A 19,010-nucleotide genomic window follows, 5' to 3' on the forward strand; every position below is an offset into this window, starting at 1 on the left:
AAAGACATGCCGCAGTAGTCCCAGGCCTGTTCTGGCCGAGGTGGATCCACTTCCATCCGTTCCTCCACATCTGGTGGATCCAGCTCCATGGGCTCCACGGTGCTGGGCAGAAGGCTAAGCCAGTCCTTGCCCAGGACTGCCCAAACGGGATGCCTTCCGTCCGGAATGTTCTCAGGCCAGGGTGCTGAACCATGGGGTTTGTCCAGTCCCACGCCTCGGTCCCATGCCACTGTCGCCTTGGTTTTCATGCATGGGTCCGACGCTGCCCTCTGGCTTACGGCCATTGCTGGGTCCCGTACTGTCTCCGGGACTATTGGCCACCTCTGCTCCCTGCGGCTGTCTGCCTGATGCTCCCGCCTTCGCCCCATGTCACCTTCGCTTCCTATGGTAAGGCCCAGGCCCCCTTTCGCTGGTGCTTTGAGGGGCCGGCCTGTTCCCTGCATCGTTGCGGTGCCAATGGTAACCGCCTGTATGTGTCTGTGGGCTGGGCGCCAGAGGTCCCTTGGCACTGGTGTCTCTCGTGCCGCCGGCGCTATCCCTCCGCCCACGACACATCTCCTTCTGCTCAGGTGCATTCCTCTTGTGCTTAACTGGACTGCATCGCTGTCCTCGCACACCAGGAGGCCTGCTGCTCGCCTTGCTCTTCTAGTCGTCTTCCTGCCACCCACGAGCTGGCAGTCAGAGGGCCTAGATGCTCAGCGAGTGCTGGGCCAGCTGCAGGGGGCCCTGTTTTATAGGGCCCGCAGCAAAGGCGGGCAGTGGTGGCCACTGTGACCTCAGCAAGCCTCTGTGATGGAGTGGCCCACGCGTGGCCAAAGGCGGCTGTGTTGGGAGTGGCCTGGAAGATGCCCTCACGTGGACAAGGAGGAGGGTTGGGGCAGCTGAGGGACCCTTTTCTGGGGCTGGCTCCCCCAGGCCACTTGGCTTGCCAGAGAGAAAGGCTGCCCCTCGGCCACAGGGACTGCCCTGCACCTCCCATCCTGTGCCCTGGGTTTATTTTTAACACTTTATTTTAGGTAATTTCATTCTATTCTTTACGGAAAAGAACAGAAGCAAGGTGCATCTTCAGCCCTAATTCCCATGTGCGCTTTGTGCTCCGAGTGAAGAATTTCTTCCTCACATCACATCTAATCTAAATCTCCCCTCCATTTGTTCAAAGCCATTATTCCTGGGTTCCATGGCTGCACTGCCTGATAGAGTCCCTCTCCAGCTTTCTTCTAGGCCACCTTTATGGGTAAGGTTAGGTGGCAAAGCTGGCCTGCCTTGGAAGACAGACAGACAAAAACAACCCAAAACCTTCTGAATTTCAAGTTACACAGAGCTATCTTTTGGCATTCCTCATGAAATGACAGTGCCAAAGCATCGTGAAATGCATACAACAACAAGAACAAAAAAAAACAGAAGTTAAGAGTATACACCACAGAAACCTTCACATGCCACTGGATGCTCCAGGCATGACTGGTTCTGCATACATTTTGCTTTGCAGGAAGCATTACAAATGATCTGGGAAGCCAAACCACAATGTATCAATTCCTATGGAGCATCATTTGTTATGAAAATTGTGTAGGAATAGCAAAGAGACATTTCTCCACCACAAAAAAAAAAATAAAATGTTAAGATAAGCTACTCATGGAAAGAGTCATTGGCAAAAAGTTCTCTTTTTAAAATACTCGAATTAAAAGAGTGGGATATACGTCATTGCTAAACACAGTTCCTTTTGATGAAGTAGAATGTCCTTTTGTTTGGAAGATATGCTAATTTAGAATTAAAGAAACTAGAAATGAAAAGCTTCAAATGAACCTGATCTACTTGACTAATGGGCATTTTAGGCTCTGGAAATGTTCAAGCCAGGCTGCTGTTGCAGTGTATGTTCCTCTTCCTCTTTTTCTTATAATATTCTTCATCTTCAGTGGTTTCTTGAGTAAGATTAAACTTCTAGGTTGCTGTCTTCTGTATATTTATTTTTTGCTGATCACTTATGGCATAAGTAACAGGAAACTAATGCAGTACAATTTTAAATTATGTTATTATTACCTTCCATTGTGTCATTATCAAGTCCTATTGTACAAAGATAATAATTAGCATTCAAAAACTGTAGGAGCTTGTGCAAAGAGGTGAGGAAGGTTTGGTCATATTTACTCCTATTTTCATAAAATGTCTATTAGCAACTGAGAATGTACTGCTTCAGTTTGTTGGAGTGTAGACCAAGAGTGAAGTAATATGCACTGTGAATGATCAAGAAATGTGGATGTTGAAAGCACATTGTGCTTGTAGGTTCTTTAATCACTTCTACGAAGCTAATATGTACTGAGGTTGTGAGCTGACAGCTTCTGTTGTAAATGTCGGGAAAATAACTGCACCATTGACACGAGGTGGTGATCACTGGAAGATATGTACTCAGCCTGCTAAGTGTTTTTTGTCAGCGTGGGCATGCACATTTCTAGGAAGATGTTCAGGAAGGGGAGAGTATTGGATTTCTGGCAAAACTTTGTTTTACTGAAAGTACAAGTTCTTAATAAAGAATTTCCGTAAGAAAGGGTCAGGTTCAGTGGATTTTCTTATTTGAAAAAGTATATCATAGAACCATTTTAAATTACCATTTTAACATTTAGAGAAGGGAGAATTCGTATTTGTTTGAAATGACATTTAGAAATTTTAATTTTGCTGTATTAAAGGGGAAAAGTAAACATACACTCCTGATTCAGCTTCCTAGAACTGAGTTCTTTCTCTTCAAGATTTCCTTTAGAGTTTGGATGTGGTACTGTGACCTGGGAAGCTTTATTTTAGTCCCTATACTAATGGTAGCATTACCAATTCAGCTTTAGAAACAATATCAGTTTGGAGTATTCTTCACAACATTATAAATGTTATAAGGAGGTTAGACCTGACTGACATTTCTCTTTGAATTTTTAGAAATACTTTATTACAGCTAGTAATGCTTATTTTATTTATTTATTTTTAATCTATTAAACATTATAAGAGTTATGATTCACTGGAAATACCAAGTGAAGAGTTATTTATTTAAAATGTAAAAGAAAGAAAAGTTCTAAAGAATTATGAGAATCTCAGTAATTCTCAGAGAAATTGTTTTTCAGTGAAGTTTTATTACCTATGCAAGTCAGCCATGAACACGAACCACACTGTTTTATCTGAAGGAGTTGCTAAATATAAATCAAGTATCTAAGTGATATAGACTGACCCCACCTGCTCTATCAGAATGGACTTTCCCATATCTTCTGTCTTAACTTATTTGTATCCAGGACATATACACAGCTTCTTAGACATACAGGTTGCTCTTTGATAGTATGCAATTAATTACTGTCAGATGTGTTGCATTACAAACTTGGTCTACATGTTGTCTTTGGAATATAACCAGTTCCTTGATTCCTAGTATTTTATTTTTTTTTCCTGGACATCCAAACCAAAAACAGAGACATTTTTAAAATACAAATCCATCTCCTGCTAATGAAAGTCTGCAGCTGGAGCTACGTTTGGCTCAGACTTGGAAAATTGCATAAAGATAATATTGATTTTGTTTTTGGAATATGAGACAAAGAATAAAAAAAGACTAGTTAAATCCTTTCTCAAAGGATATGAAGGGAAAAAAAAAGTTGCTTTGGAAGCAGGTCACTGGTTTAACCTTGTTTTGGACAATAGGAGCTAGAAAACCGTTTTTTTTTTTTTCTGGAAACCTGTTCAGTGGCAAATGTAAAATGAGCAAGTAATGAATTGTAAGGGTTGAGAATATCTTTTAACACATTTGCAAAGAGCTGAGAATTAGATGTGATTACTTCCACAAGCCCTTCTTTACTTATCCTTTCATTGTGAGTAATAAATATGTTATTAAAAAAAAAAAGTTTCTGTCTAATGCTGGCTGCATTAGAAATATGAGGAAGGAAAAGTTGACAAGGCCCTGAGATGAACCAGTACTTTGTGATATTTGTGATATTTGCCAGCGATGAAGCTGGTTCTCAGTGGGGTTGGAAGCTGGAAGACAGCTGCACAGGAGGAGCTGTGTGGCAGGGTCTGGTCCCGGGCTGCCTTCTCGAGGTGGCCGGGTGTAGCTGTCGGTGCCCACAGGAGTACTTGCAGTGTTGCAGGTGTATCTGCTCTCTGCTGTCAGCTGCCATTACTCAGTGGTTGGCAACAACTCCGCTTTTTTTCTTTCAGTATCTCTAGGACACTTTCCAAGTGATTTTGTAACTGTGAACTCACCAGTTCACCTTCTAATTCTTTTTTTTTTATTTATTTTATTTTATTTTTCTGGAAAGCTGTGATGCTCTTTATTTTCCCACCATTAAAGTGGAAAAAATGTACAAGTAATATCCTTTACTATTTTGATATCCCTCCTAGCAAAACACGCTGGTCTTCTTTTGTATAACGTATTTCAGGGTGGCAGCCCTTGTTTCCAAAACTGTAGACACAACAGGACCATCTGTGTTTTCCATCTGTAAGACACTTCCTTCTTGGATCCTGGGGCTGGTTACAGGGCTTCCAGATATTCCTACTACCTATTCCCCCTCGGCACGCAGTAAGGAGACAGTAGGGTTAACTATATCACAGATCCATGGGAACCTAAACTCCTCAGCACACGCTGCTGTCCCTGGAACACCGTTTGCCCGTCTCTGTTGGGACGCTCATCAGCATCTCGCCCTCTAAGTTGTGTCTGGCTGCTCATCCCTACATGCCCTTCTATGCAGCCAGTTTTTTACTGTTAATGCTGAGGTGCTGTCCCTTGCAAAGCATCCAGGTACTGTAGAAAATAGCCTTCCCTCTACTACCAGTCATTATATGCTTGGAAATGTTTTTAGTTTCAGATTTTTGGAAAAGGGCAGGAAGGGACTGCTTCTGGTTGGCTTGTTTGTTTTCTGCAGAATTGCTTTGTTTGTGAACATAGTGGTGTTTGTTGCTTACCTTCCTAACTTCTCCCTTTAAATCTGCAGCTGCCATTAGGTAAAATAATGAGCAGAGTTAGTTACTCAGAACAGACAACATAAATGTTTGTTCTCCACAGGATTCCAATAAAATAATATTGTCATGGATTATTGGCAGTAAATTATTCTGTTATACATTTAAAAGTAAACAAACCGTCTACATGAAAATATCTGATCGTTTTTCATGAAATATTTCATTCTTTTCTTTTATCATTGTTGATATAGGATCTGAAATCTTAATGCTCATATTTTGATTTTCAGTGTCTCCCTATTTCATTTCTATTGCAAGTGCTCTCTACTGAGAAATTATAAACACAGTCTTCAACATTCACTGCTCTCCTTCTCTTTGTCCCAGTCTGGCCTGGTTCTGCTAATATCATTTATAGGTTGTCATGAATAGTGATCCATTGACTGAGTTTTAATTCTTTGGTTTGGGGTTTTGTATTTTAATGTCCAGTTGTTGAAATGTAATTGGAGAGGAAGAAGGGGATGCGGTCTCACAGCACCTCTTTTTTTGCAATTTGTGGAAACTATTTGCTATGCTAAGGTAAAAGAAAGGAAAGATGGATACTCTTTAATTTCCAGTGTGCTGTTCATCTCAATAGCAGATTTTCTATTTGATAGAAATGTTGTGAGGCATTACTCTCAAAGTGTCAGATAGACTCTCTATGCATACAGAGTATATTAAAAAAAAAATAGGATATTTTGTACATATTTTTTTCACCAAAAATTCATTTTAGTGTGTGAATTCTGCTCCAGTGTATTGCAGAGTTTTCCTTGGCTGCGGTGATCACAGAGATTTCTAGCCTGCTTTCTTTAATAAAGGATGCATTTATGAAACAGGCTGTAAAAGATCTTTCAGGATGTTTTGTAGACTTTTTTTTTTTTTTGAATGGCTGGAGTTACAAGCTTAAACATTAAGATCTTGAACAGCTTGAATAATTAAAAAAAATAATAAAAAATGGGTGACCATGATCTCCCAAGTGCTGATTACTTTTTATTCTTTAATGAACAAGAAGCTATATAATTGCAAACATTTATTTATTTATTTTCTGAGAATTCTGAAGGAATTTGTTTACAATATCCCAGGTCTCCAGGACCTTGCTCTTCACACTGTTTAATTTCCTTGGGCCTCTGGCAATACACCTCTGATGCACTGGTGTTATCGAAAGGTTGAAATCTCCAAGAAATCTCTTTCAGCAGTTCCTTTTAGGATATTTTAGGGTTCTTTAGGGTAACAAGTCAGTAAGTATGGTTGAAGCCTGAAGCAAAAAATGGAAACACAAGTTTCTTCCTCCTCTCAGAATGCCTGGGTTTAGAATAATGCTTTATGCTATGTGGTGCAGTTCTAAACAAAAGATATTCATAGACATTTAAACTTGCCTACCTATCGTTATGTTTCTAAATACATTTCAGGCTTCTTGAGTGCAGAGGCATTGACTTCTGTAGGAGGTGCTGAATGGTCTAGCATTCTGATGACTAGAGATAAACTTTCAGCATCCTAAATTTAGGCACCTTGTTTTAAAGACCTTGACCCAGATATGTGAACCCAGAAGAATGAGTTAGAATAATTCATTTGAAATTCCTGGGCTATTTCAGCACCCCAGACATAACGTTTATTCGTACAAATTGCTCGCTGTTGCAGATAAATCACAAAATGTAGCCAACGCAATAACTCTGCACCTGAGCATTATTTAGTTCTGCTTTGCTAATGTTGGCAGTGCTTTGCTTTTCCTCTATATGTTACAGCACCTGGCTATTTTGGCTTTGTCTGAAGAGTGTGTTAGACAGGGAATAGGAAAAAAATCTGCAAGTTTTCATTACTATTCACTTTCCTAGTAGCTGCAGTCTCTCAATTAGGTGGTCAGTTTAATTTTCCAGACAGTTTAAAAGAAACACAAGGTAGACATTTAACCAAGGGAGACAATTTTTCACTGCATACTGAGAGGAGGATAATCTTGTCAGAGGTGTCATCTTTAGTGGTTCACATCTACTTTGACACCAGGGAGAGTTGCATTTGCCATAATGCTGTTTATGATGATGATGAGAAATACTGCATTCTGTCTGTGATGATTTTTCTCCTTGACTTCTTTTTGGTTTCTCTTTTGGGATTTTTGTCTCTCTAAAAGAGTATATCACCTTGTGGAGATGAGAAATAGATTGAGGTATGTGTATCGCCCACAATTTTCACTCTGGTTAGTGTAGTCTGAACAAGTGAGTAAAATTAAAAACAACAACAACAACAAAACATCACTTAGGCAAGTAATATACAGGTATTTCTTAACGGAGTATAAATGAAGAGTGACGTTAAAACTGTTGTTGGCTACGCAGCCAGTTTTTGTTTTGTTTTCTTGCTAGGATCAGGTAACAGTACTCCCTTTGCCCATATTAAGGATGAATATCTTGTCATTGCACTTAAGCCTTGTAAGTTGTGGGCGTTTATTCTGAGCCAGTCATCTGTAGTCAGTGTCATGAGAGAAGGTGATTCATCCCATCTGATGCTAAGTATCCAAGAGTCTTATTATGCAAATGTGTTCTGGAGAGGACGGTGGTTGATGATGTTCCTTCCCAGCCCAGTGCCGCAGTCTGCGGAGCCTCTCTATATCAGTGAAGTTGTTTTTGAGGCCACACACAGTGAACAGGGAAATTATCCAGGTTAAAAAACGGTAACTGGAAGGATTTTGGTCATTTGTGTTTGTTTTTAACTAGGTTCATTTCAGTGATTCATAGGGCCATTTATAACATGGCTGTAAGAATATTTGCCCGATAAATGGGGTCCTATTGTCACAGAAGAAGAAAGGCAGTGACGTGAAAAACTGGCTTTGTGTAATGAACTGCCTCCTGAAATACATGTGTACACTGGGACTGTCTGGTTTTATTAGGTGAGATGAATCCGCAATAGTTGTTTAACTATGTGTTAAGCAGGACATTAGCAGTATCATTATCACTGTAGTGTACACCTCTTGATGCTTGGTATAGCTTTATTAGACTGCAGAATAACTCAAAGTGAGATTTTCTCTGTTAGACATTAGAAACAAATTAGAAACTTCCATGTATATCGCCCAATCCTTCCACTGAGGTCCTCATTACCAGTAGTGCTTATTGTGCTAGGGGTCTTTTCCAGTTTTACCTTCCTGGTGAACCATGAGGGTTATCTGTGTACTGGTAAGTATGTTGTCTGATGAGGTGGGCTGTTTTAATTTATATGTAACGATTATCCAAGTCCATACCAGGAAACCAGAAAAAGTATCCATGCAAATTATAACTTTCTCTTGAGTCTTATGTAAATCTGAAGAGAGGCTGACTCATATGAGCTTCTCTTGAGTGTCTCAGAGTAGTGTTTTTAACTAACTAGGTTAACTAACAGTTAATCTGTCAGAGTTGTAATAAGGCAGAGGCAATATATTTTGGGAGGCCTGTTGAAAAGAAAGCCAGTCTACCAGGATCCATTATAAATGTTATAAGGAAGCTAAAACTCATGTATCACATATGTACCACAGTTGTTCATCACAGGACCTCTTATCATATCGATGTACCACACTGCTGCAATAGGCCTTCCTGGTACATCTACAGAATATCTTCGTGATACACAGTACTTTGGTTTAGATACAGAAGTCAGAGAAATGTGACTGCCACCAATAAGGTACCTTTTGATCAAGTAGCAGTGAAAGAGATAGAAAAAACTGTACTGAAACAATGCCAATGGCAATGAAAGCAATCAAAATGAGCTGTTACAGTACCTTTAATGTAAATTCTCTCTGGAATATGTTTCACATGTTTTATTTATTTTATTATATTTCTTTTATTTTCGTAGGCTGTGGAAACCAACCTTGCATCAAAGGATAGTCACTGGGTCTATGTAAATGAGGTAAGAAAGTCAAAAGAGACAACATAGCTTGTTGCATTCATTCGTCACCATCTTCTGTTTCATGTGTTTTGATACACCAAACTGAGTATACTCTTTTACCATTTTTGCTTTTTGAATGGTACAAAAGGTAAACTTAGGTGCTGTAGCTTGGCTGTCTCAACTGAGTTGGTGTAGGTTGAATACCAAAGGTAAAAATAAAGCTTCCAATATACATTGTAGCATCTGGGAGACTATTTTAACTTCATGTTGACCTCACCCTGATGTCTATTTTCTAAGCAGAGAATATCTCAAAATAAATCTTAAATAAATACATAAGTATCTGCCAGAATCTCACTCTTCACTGCTATGAAAGCCTGTACTCACATACCATGAGACGAAAGAGTTGCAAGTTTAGCTTGTTAAGAATACGCATTTACATAATACGCAGGTTTTCTCTAGTGCAGAATTGTGTTGGTGTTTTGGCTAACATCCAGGATAGCATGGATTTAAAATGTGAGATTTCCTCTTTGCAGCAAACGGTATCCTGTCCTGCTACTATGGTGATTTATTTTACCTTAGTACCATGATGCCCTAATGGGAATCAATGCAAACACATATTTAAAAAGCTGTGGAAAGCTTGAAATGTTGTGCCGTGTATAATCATTTATAAATCACTGATTGTTCGAGATAAATGGCACAATTTTATATACTTTTGTTTTTAATATTGATTCATTAAAGGATAGCATAATATCTAATTTTAAAAGAGCTGTATTCACTGCTTTAGTTTTATAATTTAAATGGATAATCTCCAATTTAATAACCAATTCCTTTGTTAATTTCTCATTCCTTTCGTTGCACCTAGCTAATAATTTAGGATAGATTACTTTTAATAGTAACTGTAAATTGTACTGTGTGGCATTAGAAAAGCTCCGTAATTAAGGGGGTGGGGTGGGGAGAGACTGAAATCTCTGTTTGTAAAGGCTTTACAAATTTTTTCTAGGCCTTGTTACATTTATGTACCTCCTGATTTGTCAGCTGCAGTAATGGCCCATTACAAAATATCAGCAAGGTGCCCAGATAGTCAATGTTTATATCCGCATAAAGATAACATAGTGCATATTTCCTTAAACATTTATTGGGAGGGGAGTGTTTGTGAATTTGTTATTGCTGCTGTTATTGTTTTGATGTTAAAACTCACTTCATGAAGCCTGAATGTGTAACATCACAAATAAAAACCTACAGCACTCATGCACAAACATGTGCATACATACATATGCACACAGACACAAAAGGTGTCTGCTCTTATTTTGAGAACTTTAATTTTTCTCTGTTATGGCTACAGACTGGATGGGGAGGCAAAATTCAAATCTAAAGTACAAATTAATTTTTCACAAGAAAAAGAGCTCAATTTCCATGCAACCCAACAAAGTAAAGGGAACTTACTATTACAGGCACAACATGCAATATAAATGAAATGTATTGACAAATATTAATACGCATACTTATAAATATGTCAACATGCAATTAAGTTCAAGTAAGTGCATAAACTTTTTCAGCTTCCTGAACCCAGAGAAAATAAATCTCCACTAAAAGAGAAGGAAATTTAGATTACCCTTCCCCCTGTTGTTTTTTGTTTGTTTGCTTGTTTTAGGTCTTTGTATGCTTAGAGCTATTGTGAAAATAAAACACTTTACAGATCCACAGGGGTGTATCTGTAAAAGGTTGGATTCCTTAGGGCTTGCTTTTTATTTAATAGCGTGCATTTCCCTACGCTAACAAGAAGTCAAACTGAGTATGTTGTCCACAAACGTTTCCAGCTAGTATCAATGAGGACTGCATGGTTACTTGATGGAAAATATGCTATTCCTTGACTGGGTGTGGTTAGGCACTGTGATTTGCAGAATGGAATTGACTTCAATTCCCAACAGCCAAATCAGCTCTTTTGATGCAGTTCCATACCTAGCCTGCCAGGTGTAGTGCATTCTGTAAAATAATGCCAAATACATGTGATGAATACTGATCTTGAACACCCTCTCACTATCTGCTCTGTCTCCCACCTCTCATCAAGACCATGAAAACCTGAAATTCAGACTTATTTGGCTATAGTAAGAACAGCTTTTTAGTACAGTGTTATTTCTACAAGAATTGTATTATTAAATCTTACTTGAGTTAATCGTACTTTAGTGTCTCCGCACTGATAACCAAATCTCTGTCCCATATGCCAGAACAGGAGTTAAATTTCAGAGTTTCAACTTATTTTATCACTTTAATTTTTTTATATAAGCAACATTACCAAGCTAACTTAAAACTGTATGTCTTGTAAGCTTATTACACTGCAAATGAACAAATGTGGACTATTAGAGTTGTATTCAGATTGCAGTGCTCTGCTGTCAGGAGCCTGCGTTTGTTAGTATCTAATAACCTGAGTCTCTGCTGAGGTATCCATTCAGTTTGGATGCTACTGGTGGTGCAAAACAACTCAGTCATCTTTGGAAAAAGGATTGGAAGGCTGAAACATTACTTGGCAAATTTTTCTGGATAGGAGAATACATAGAGACAGGTCTTTTCAGGGAACATCATGCTCTCCTATGTCCTCTTTGAAGTCATTATTTGCCTTTCTCCTCGTCTTCCAATATGTCATAACAACCGTATTGTTTTAAAAATAAACTTTTGTAAAGCATGTCTACTTTTCTCATTTCAGACATTTTATATTTCAAACTTGCAGATCTATTGAAAGTAGTGAAGATACAAGGGGAAAAAAGAAATGTATTTCTAATCACCCTCCATATTTTAGATTTTTTTTTCTTCCTCTTCACTTTTATTTAACTAGAAATACTGAATGATTCCTTGCGTTCATTACGTAGTGGCCGTATGTGAATTCTGGGTTAATCATGCCAAGTAGCTTTTCAGAAGCCAAAATATATGTGATTTTTAAAACATTCTCAGAAAGGCAACTCTTGAGAGTCCATGCTTATTGGGAGTTGCCAATAGCCAGCAATTTTGACTCTAAGGAAAATCTTTTTGAACATATCTAGTGTTCTGCTTACCTCTGTGCTGTTTATACCTTGATGTGTTGGTGAAGTGACCTACTGGCTTTGATAGATGTGTGTTGTTTCTTCTTGTGGCATGATGCAGACATTTCTAAGTGCTCCACAACGCTACCTTCCCCCACTACTTTTTTTTTTTCCCTGTCTTTTTTCTTGTTTTCATTTTCTATTTTATTTTTTTCTGTTATATTTCTTTCTCTTTGGTGCCTGATATCAAGCATCTCTTCTGGTTACTTCTGACATTTTTTGTTCTCCCCTTCTCTTTTTTTTTGCATGTTTAGAGAAGATGCTGTGCACTGCCCAGGGCATATGTCTGTGGGAGAAGCACAGCAGCAGTACTTTAAACTGAATTTGTATGTGGTTGTACAAGAAACAATTCTCTAGGAGTCTGCATCTGTTTTTTTTGTTAGCAGCGGTAGTAGGTCTGGGGGTATAAATACCACTAGAAACCATGTTTCCCATTCTGTCATACATTTCATGGTTTAGAATTTTTCTCTGTTCCAAGGGGGAGAGAGAAGATAAAGGAAATTGTTCTGCAAAACTGAACTTTGGACAAATACATATATATATATATATAAATTAAACACAGCATTTTATTTCTTTATATCAATACATCTATTTCTAATTCCAGGTTTATTCATTCATATATATATATGAGTTCATTATTTCTATGTATAAACCAGTTAAATACACAAAAAAATCAACCATTCTTCATGGAAATGAAGTGGCTACTGAGTGTAACTGTTCACTCAAATGAGTTGTTTTGTCATTATCAGATCCTTTCTTTCATCTTTTTCGTCACTATTCAAAATTTTCCTTGAAACGTATTAGACATGACAGGACAGAGCACAACATTACTAGTTGAGATTGGAGAGAACTTTTCCTGAAGGACAGGTAGATGTGAAGAGAGGATGTGTAGTGTTGCGTGTCCTAACCACACATACTTGCTCTGAAGCAAAGGAGCAGTGGGAGTCAGGCTTGTTGAATACCTGTGTGGAAATACAAACAGATACTGGAGATGACTTCTGTGCATCTCTGACAGAAATGTCCAAGGGATTAGAAATAGTAATAATGGTGGATTTTAATTTCCCAGGTAGCTGAAAAAGTAATGCTGGAGCACAGACAAGACTTCACAGTTTCTTGTGATTGACAGTGTTATCCCTTCATATTTAAAAAGTTAAGGACAACAGTCAGTTCAGATTTCATTAAGGCTACCGAGAATAGGGATAATGGACTTCAGCTAAGAGGTTCTTCCACTTGACAAATTTAGGGAAGTACTAGGGCTTTTAGAAAGATAATATGATGAGTATGGGATGTCAGAAGAACTGTGGAGTTCTGTGAAGAGAAGACATAATAAGATATTTTGGTTCAGTAAGGATATTTTTACAGATCTTGAAATCAAAGAGGTATTCTACAAAAAAGAGTGGGGAGAAAGGTGGATAACTGAGGAGGAATGTAAAGGCATAATAAACAAAATGATTACAAAATCAGATTGAGCAGCAAAATCAGATTGAGGAGCAAAAAAAATACCAGGGGTCAAAAAAAGCAACAAGAAAAGGTTGTATGTAGTAGAAGGTAAAGTGTAATGTGATTACTAGGGAAAAAAGCAAGTGAGACTAATGTTTTTATTGACATACTTGATTCTGGCTTTATAGAAAGTATTACTTGTAACCAGTCTGCTAAAAAACAAACAAACAAACAAAAAACAACAACACATGTTTTAGTAGTACCAATTTATTTAGATAAATCTGAGGCAGTCCACCAGATGAAATCCAATATTGTCCTGAGTACGTTGGCTGTGGCTACAAAATAGCTAGTAAACGTCTGCTGCAGGAGCAACGTGGAATCATCATAGTTAATAAACAGAATATGAATCAATACTGTTGTGGTCTTGCAAAACAATCAAATCTAGTTCGTAGATATATTACTGGAAAAATCCTTTGTAAGATAAGGGAGGCAATTATTTTGCTCTGCTTGACATCAGTGTGGACTTGTTGGAACCATATTGCAAGTTCTGGGCAAGACACTTTAAAACAAAACAAGAGGATGCAGAACAATTTTGAAAATCCAGAGAGAACACCTAGCATGATGAGAGCTTGGTAAAATATGACCCATGAGGAAAGGCTTAAAGAATTATTTTTTTTCCTGTGAAACTCAGGAGATGAAACAAATGTATAGCAGCAGAACAGATAATTAAAAGAAGAATGTGATCACATGTTCATTCTGCAAAGATAAGGGAAATGCAATTTAATCTTCACCAGTAAAAATTAGATAGGGTATTGGGAAATGATTTATAATCTAAACGTCGTAATGAATAGGAGAAACTTCCTCCATTACCTTCTTCCGTGTCATCATCTCTATCTTCATACCTTGTTCTATTTTTGTTGTTGTTCTTCTTCAGTTTTCAGCATCCTACTCACGTTATCTTAGTGTGCTAAATATTTTCAGATCTCAGTTTGGAAAGACAAAGACAAGTGTGTGAACACCACTGGGTATTACTTTTCAGATCTGCACCTTCTGTTCTAGGTTGTTTTACATACCTTTTTTCAATATGTGTATGACAACGACAGTTTATACAAATAGTCACTGTATATGCTTCTGATCAAATAATTTATTTGATAACTTTGCTGACAGACATGAAATTTATGGGAATTGTGTCTCATGTTCGTTTTTCAATCAGCAAGAAACTCTATCTCAAGTCTGCTATTGAGCAAGCCAGAGCGATTGTTTGGTTACTTTTTGTTAGCCAAATCCACCTTTGGGGTAGCTCCAGAGATTTGACTTAGCCAGGGATGAATCTACCATTGTATTTCTAGATATCAGTTATTCGAAATGTATATTGTGATTTCACATACTTTTGATAGAAATATACATAGTAATGAATTGCTGACACTGTCAGTGCTATAAAAATAAATTTAATTGTAAGGTATAAAAAATAAGTCAGAAAGCCAAAGGTTAGAGCTTGTACTTGACTACAGTTTTCATTTGTTGCTTTTCCATTGAACTGATTGTTGTTGGTCCAGATTAGCCCTCATCAGGTCAGATGCAAAGGGGCCTTTGTTACTAACACAAAATAACCTATTATTATGCTGATTTTTTAGTGTTAGAATTACCACATCCTCTACCACGTGGAATAGCAAATGCTGAAATTCAAACAATATTCACTTCTAAATTCTCATCTGGAACTGTAGGGATTGTGGGAAGAACTGGTGGAAATTTCATGACATTAGTTCCTTACTGTGTAAATTATCAACTAATTACGTGGAACTCGATATAAAAGGTATATACTGTGGGGAAAAAAAAATACTCCTAATAATCAATTAACTACCCATGTGTGTAGTTGTCATGGCAAGACACTTAGAGAAAGGAGGAGTTCTTTCTAATAGAGCAAAGCTTTGTTACTTTGCAAAAACTGTATCGTGCATTCTTCCATTGCATTTTTCTGTCAACCACTGTAAAGTTGCCAGAATTAAGCTTTGTAAAGGAGAAAGGAATCACAGTTTTGATTGCGCTGGTAGATGCACTAGCACAGTTCCCAACATTTGTCTGTGTTCCTGGGGACTACAAGGTGGATGATTCAATACAATTCAAGATATAGTTTAATGCTGTGCAGGGTAGCTTGACTCTAAGGCATAGTACGGCTTACTTCTTTATCACTAAGAAAAACATGTTCTGTTGTTTTTCATATTTAAAAACAAACAAAAATAAATCAAACAACTTATGCTACAGCACTTTAAGATGGATAGCAGAGAGGTAAGTTGTATTTGTAATTGCTCTTGCAAAATCAAAGATGCTTTTTTATTGTTAGCATATTCTAAGCCAGCCCATCTTATTGTGCTAACCTGAGCTTAATAACTAGGGCTTTTCAAAAGCCCTATATCTTTATTTTGCTGCTTATGTACAGTGCTAACCATAAATACAAGTATTTAAGCATCAGTGACCAGTTTGTTGTTGATGAAAATCTGAAATATATAGCATAAGGCTAAAGGAATAAAGTAGTCTACAGATTCTAAATCCATAGGAAAGCAAAGTATTCAGTAGTTAGAAGATTAATGAAATTCATGTAAGCTTCAACTCCAAAATAAAACTAAAGTCTAAATAACATCCAGAAAAAAAAAGATGCTTCTGTATATTTTCTATTTTCAATCCATGAAAAACATTGGAATGGAAAAGTTGGAGGCAGTGAGCACTGGCAAACTACTATAGCAATTGCAACTGTAAAGTATTTGGAAAAATTTGTCACAACTGTGCTGAAGAGCTGCACTCCTACTGTCAGAAGTCCTCGCAGTTGAGGATGAGAAGGGAGAAATGAAATAGGAAGAAAATGCCTTGTAATTTCTGCAGGAGTAGTAATAAAATGATTTGAAAACATAACAAGAGCACAGGTTTCATCAGTGGCAAGAAATCATAGGAACCTAGAGTGTTAAAAGGACTTGGGGAACTCTGAGCTGTGTTGAGATAATGTTACCCAAAAAGTTTGGGTAACCATATTCACTTGAATATGAGTCAAAGTTCAGACAACAGTTGACCTTATTCTTCCTTTCTGGGCTGTTGACGCATTCTGAATGATTCTGGTTATTCTGCTAGCACATGTATTGTAGAGCTCCATCAATTAAATAAAGCTTTCCCAAACTCAACCCAGGTGATAAGACAGAACCAAGTACAGATAAAGTTTCTGTTTTATTGATGCTTTTCCCCCTCCACTTCCAGAGCATTCGCTCAAAATGTGCTTCTGCTAATGCTTCACTGGACTTTTGCTCAATTTTCTCATGTCTGCTGTTTTATAGGTCTATTTTCACCACCCTGTCTGTAAGAGGCAGTTTGTTATATGAGAGATGAGAAAGTGTTCCATTGTCTCTGTCCTGGTGTGACGTATTTCTTGCTTTCCATTTCTACCCTGCAGCTCCATTGCTTCTGCCAATAGTTCTCTCTCCTTTTACCACATAGGACATGCCTAGTATTTCTGCAGTTATTCATCCCTTTTCTTTCAGAATAAAATGGCTTCTCAGTCATCATCTGGGCACTTCTTCTAGAGGAAAATAATGATATAGAGATCTCTATAAAATATTTTTCAAAGATTGAGAAAAATGAGCAGAGAATAGCATGGCAATTATCAAATAAAGTGTGTCTCAGCAAGCTACTTTATCTCTCTTTTTTTCCCCAAGGGTAGCATGTAGGAAGATGTTAGGTTATGCGTGATGAACAGTGTCTTCCTAATGCAGGGCTTGTAGAGTAATCTTGGGGAAACTTTTGACTTCAGAAGAAAAATCCCTTATGAATGCAGTGTTCTTCACTTTTATTTGGAAAATCTTTTTCATTTTGGCTAGAAACGCCTATGTCATGCCCTCTGAGTGACCAACAGTCAGACCCACAGGGGTCTGCAAATAGTTATGGCTTCATTTTTACTTAGGTAGAACCAGGACTGTCTAGAATTCTACTCAATCTTTCTGTCTATACGGAAGTTAGTTCCAAATTTTCTTTTAGAGAGTCACTGCAAGTGATGATGCTGGTATTTATTCTGATAATAAGAAGATAAATATTTTATGCTTCCCTGTGCCTTATTTTGTTTGAATAAGGCAGAATTTTTAACAATACTTCAAAATGAAAGTAGGGCAAGCATTCTAAGATATGCATAATCTTTTAAAATGATACAAAAATGCACAGTTTAAAAAAAAAAAAGAATTAGAATACTAGAAAACTGGATTTTTTTTTAAGATCTAGCAAATTACACATTTCAATGCAAAACTTAATAATTTACATGTCTAAATTTATTCCAATTTTATTCCAGTAATGTATATTTACTACTTGCCCACAGAAATCTTTTGAATGCTATCTATGGTACTACAGATTTTTTTCCCCCAAAATTTATAATTTTCTTATATGCCTGAAATATAGATGTGTGTGTGTGTCAAACTTGACTGCATATGCACCTGCATCCTGCTCAAAGTAATTTGTAGGATTCAGAATTGACCTAATTCTCTTGCTGTTGAATTACATTGAAACAGTCTTAGTCAGTTAGGAGCAAGGTTAGATGAGTGTGTTGTTATGAGTTCTTTTGTCAGTGAAATACACATTAAAATCAATGGCAATTTATGTTTTGTCTAGCTTTAATAGCTGTCATTTTGCATGCTTTTTTTTTTTCTGAGATAATTACTTTTTATTATGGAATAATGTTTTCTTAAATCAGAGGATCTTTTACTGTATAGGCACTCACAATGATCTGAGACAGACTTCTGGGCACCCACTGAAGACTCCTTATAACTAGAAATAAAGCTAATTCAATGAAATTATAATCCTGTGGGGATTTTTAGGGGCATTGGGTTAAAGGAGAAGAAGTGAGCTAATGTCAAATGTGTGGGAGGACAATGAGGACAGAAGTTGGACAGGTGGTCATGCAGACTTGTATTAGAATGTTTTCTGTGATATGAAAAATGTCCATGACTTAAAGTATTAACCTGTATATATATGTGTGTGTGTATGTGTCTGTTCATGTGGGATACAGGGAAGCCAGAGTAATATTAAGGTTGAATAAATCTATCTACAGAGTGAGCTGTCACAAATGTCTTAAAAACTGCTTATTGTGGAGGATGTTTTCTGAATTTTCAACTAGTGAACAAGCGTCCATTTATAGATGTATGTAATGCATTGAGAGGAGCAAGAATAATCTAACAAATAGCGTTGATCCTAATGCAAAAATTCTGTGTATATCTGCAGCTTTGTCTCCATGAGCATCCTTGTCCTCATTGCCATTCAGTTTAATCCTCCAGCTTTCTCAGGGATATTCTTTCTGGAATTCTCTTTTTGTTCTTTAAATTATTAATGTCATTAAAATTTATATTATTCTGTCATTACCTCTAAGAAAATAGAGATTGTAATGTGAAACATAATTGTCTCATTTTGCAATTTCTGTTATGATAGTTGGGCACAACTAGGGCAGATTTAAATATTCCCCTGAGCAATATGGATAGGTATTAAGAACTAACTGAAGTTCTTTTTGTGCAGATAAATAAATAGATAAATGAATTCCCCCAAATGACCAATGTATGTTAGCAAATAGATAAATTAATGCTACAAATTCTTGAAGAGTGAACTTTGCCATTAATATGTCACATTAACAGAAAATAGTGTTTAAAGGAATACCTTTTCAATGTTGAGTTGGGTGGTGAGAACTACTAATTTTAC

The 19,010-nt window shown here is 37.3% G+C and overlaps 1 protein-coding gene across 9 annotated transcripts in view; it reads left to right on the forward strand.

Annotated features, from left to right (window-relative positions):
- GRID1 (glutamate ionotropic receptor delta type subunit 1) overlaps window positions 1-19,010 on the forward strand; it is a 597,690-nt gene that overhangs the window by 463,528 nt on the left and 115,152 nt on the right. For all 9 annotated transcript variants that reach the window (XM_040563453.1, XM_040563448.1, XM_040563450.1 and 6 more), the window contains exon 5: window positions 8,749-8,802. In XM_040563453.1, the coding sequence (XP_040419387.1) occupies window positions 8,749-8,802 (54 nt within the window). The remainder of the gene's footprint in view (window positions 1-8,748; window positions 8,803-19,010) is intronic.

Source organism: Cygnus olor, chromosome 7, assembly GCF_009769625.2.
Source record: "Cygnus olor isolate bCygOlo1 chromosome 7, bCygOlo1.pri.v2, whole genome shotgun sequence".
Taxonomy (NCBI): Eukaryota; Metazoa; Chordata; class Aves; order Anseriformes; family Anatidae; genus Cygnus; species Cygnus olor.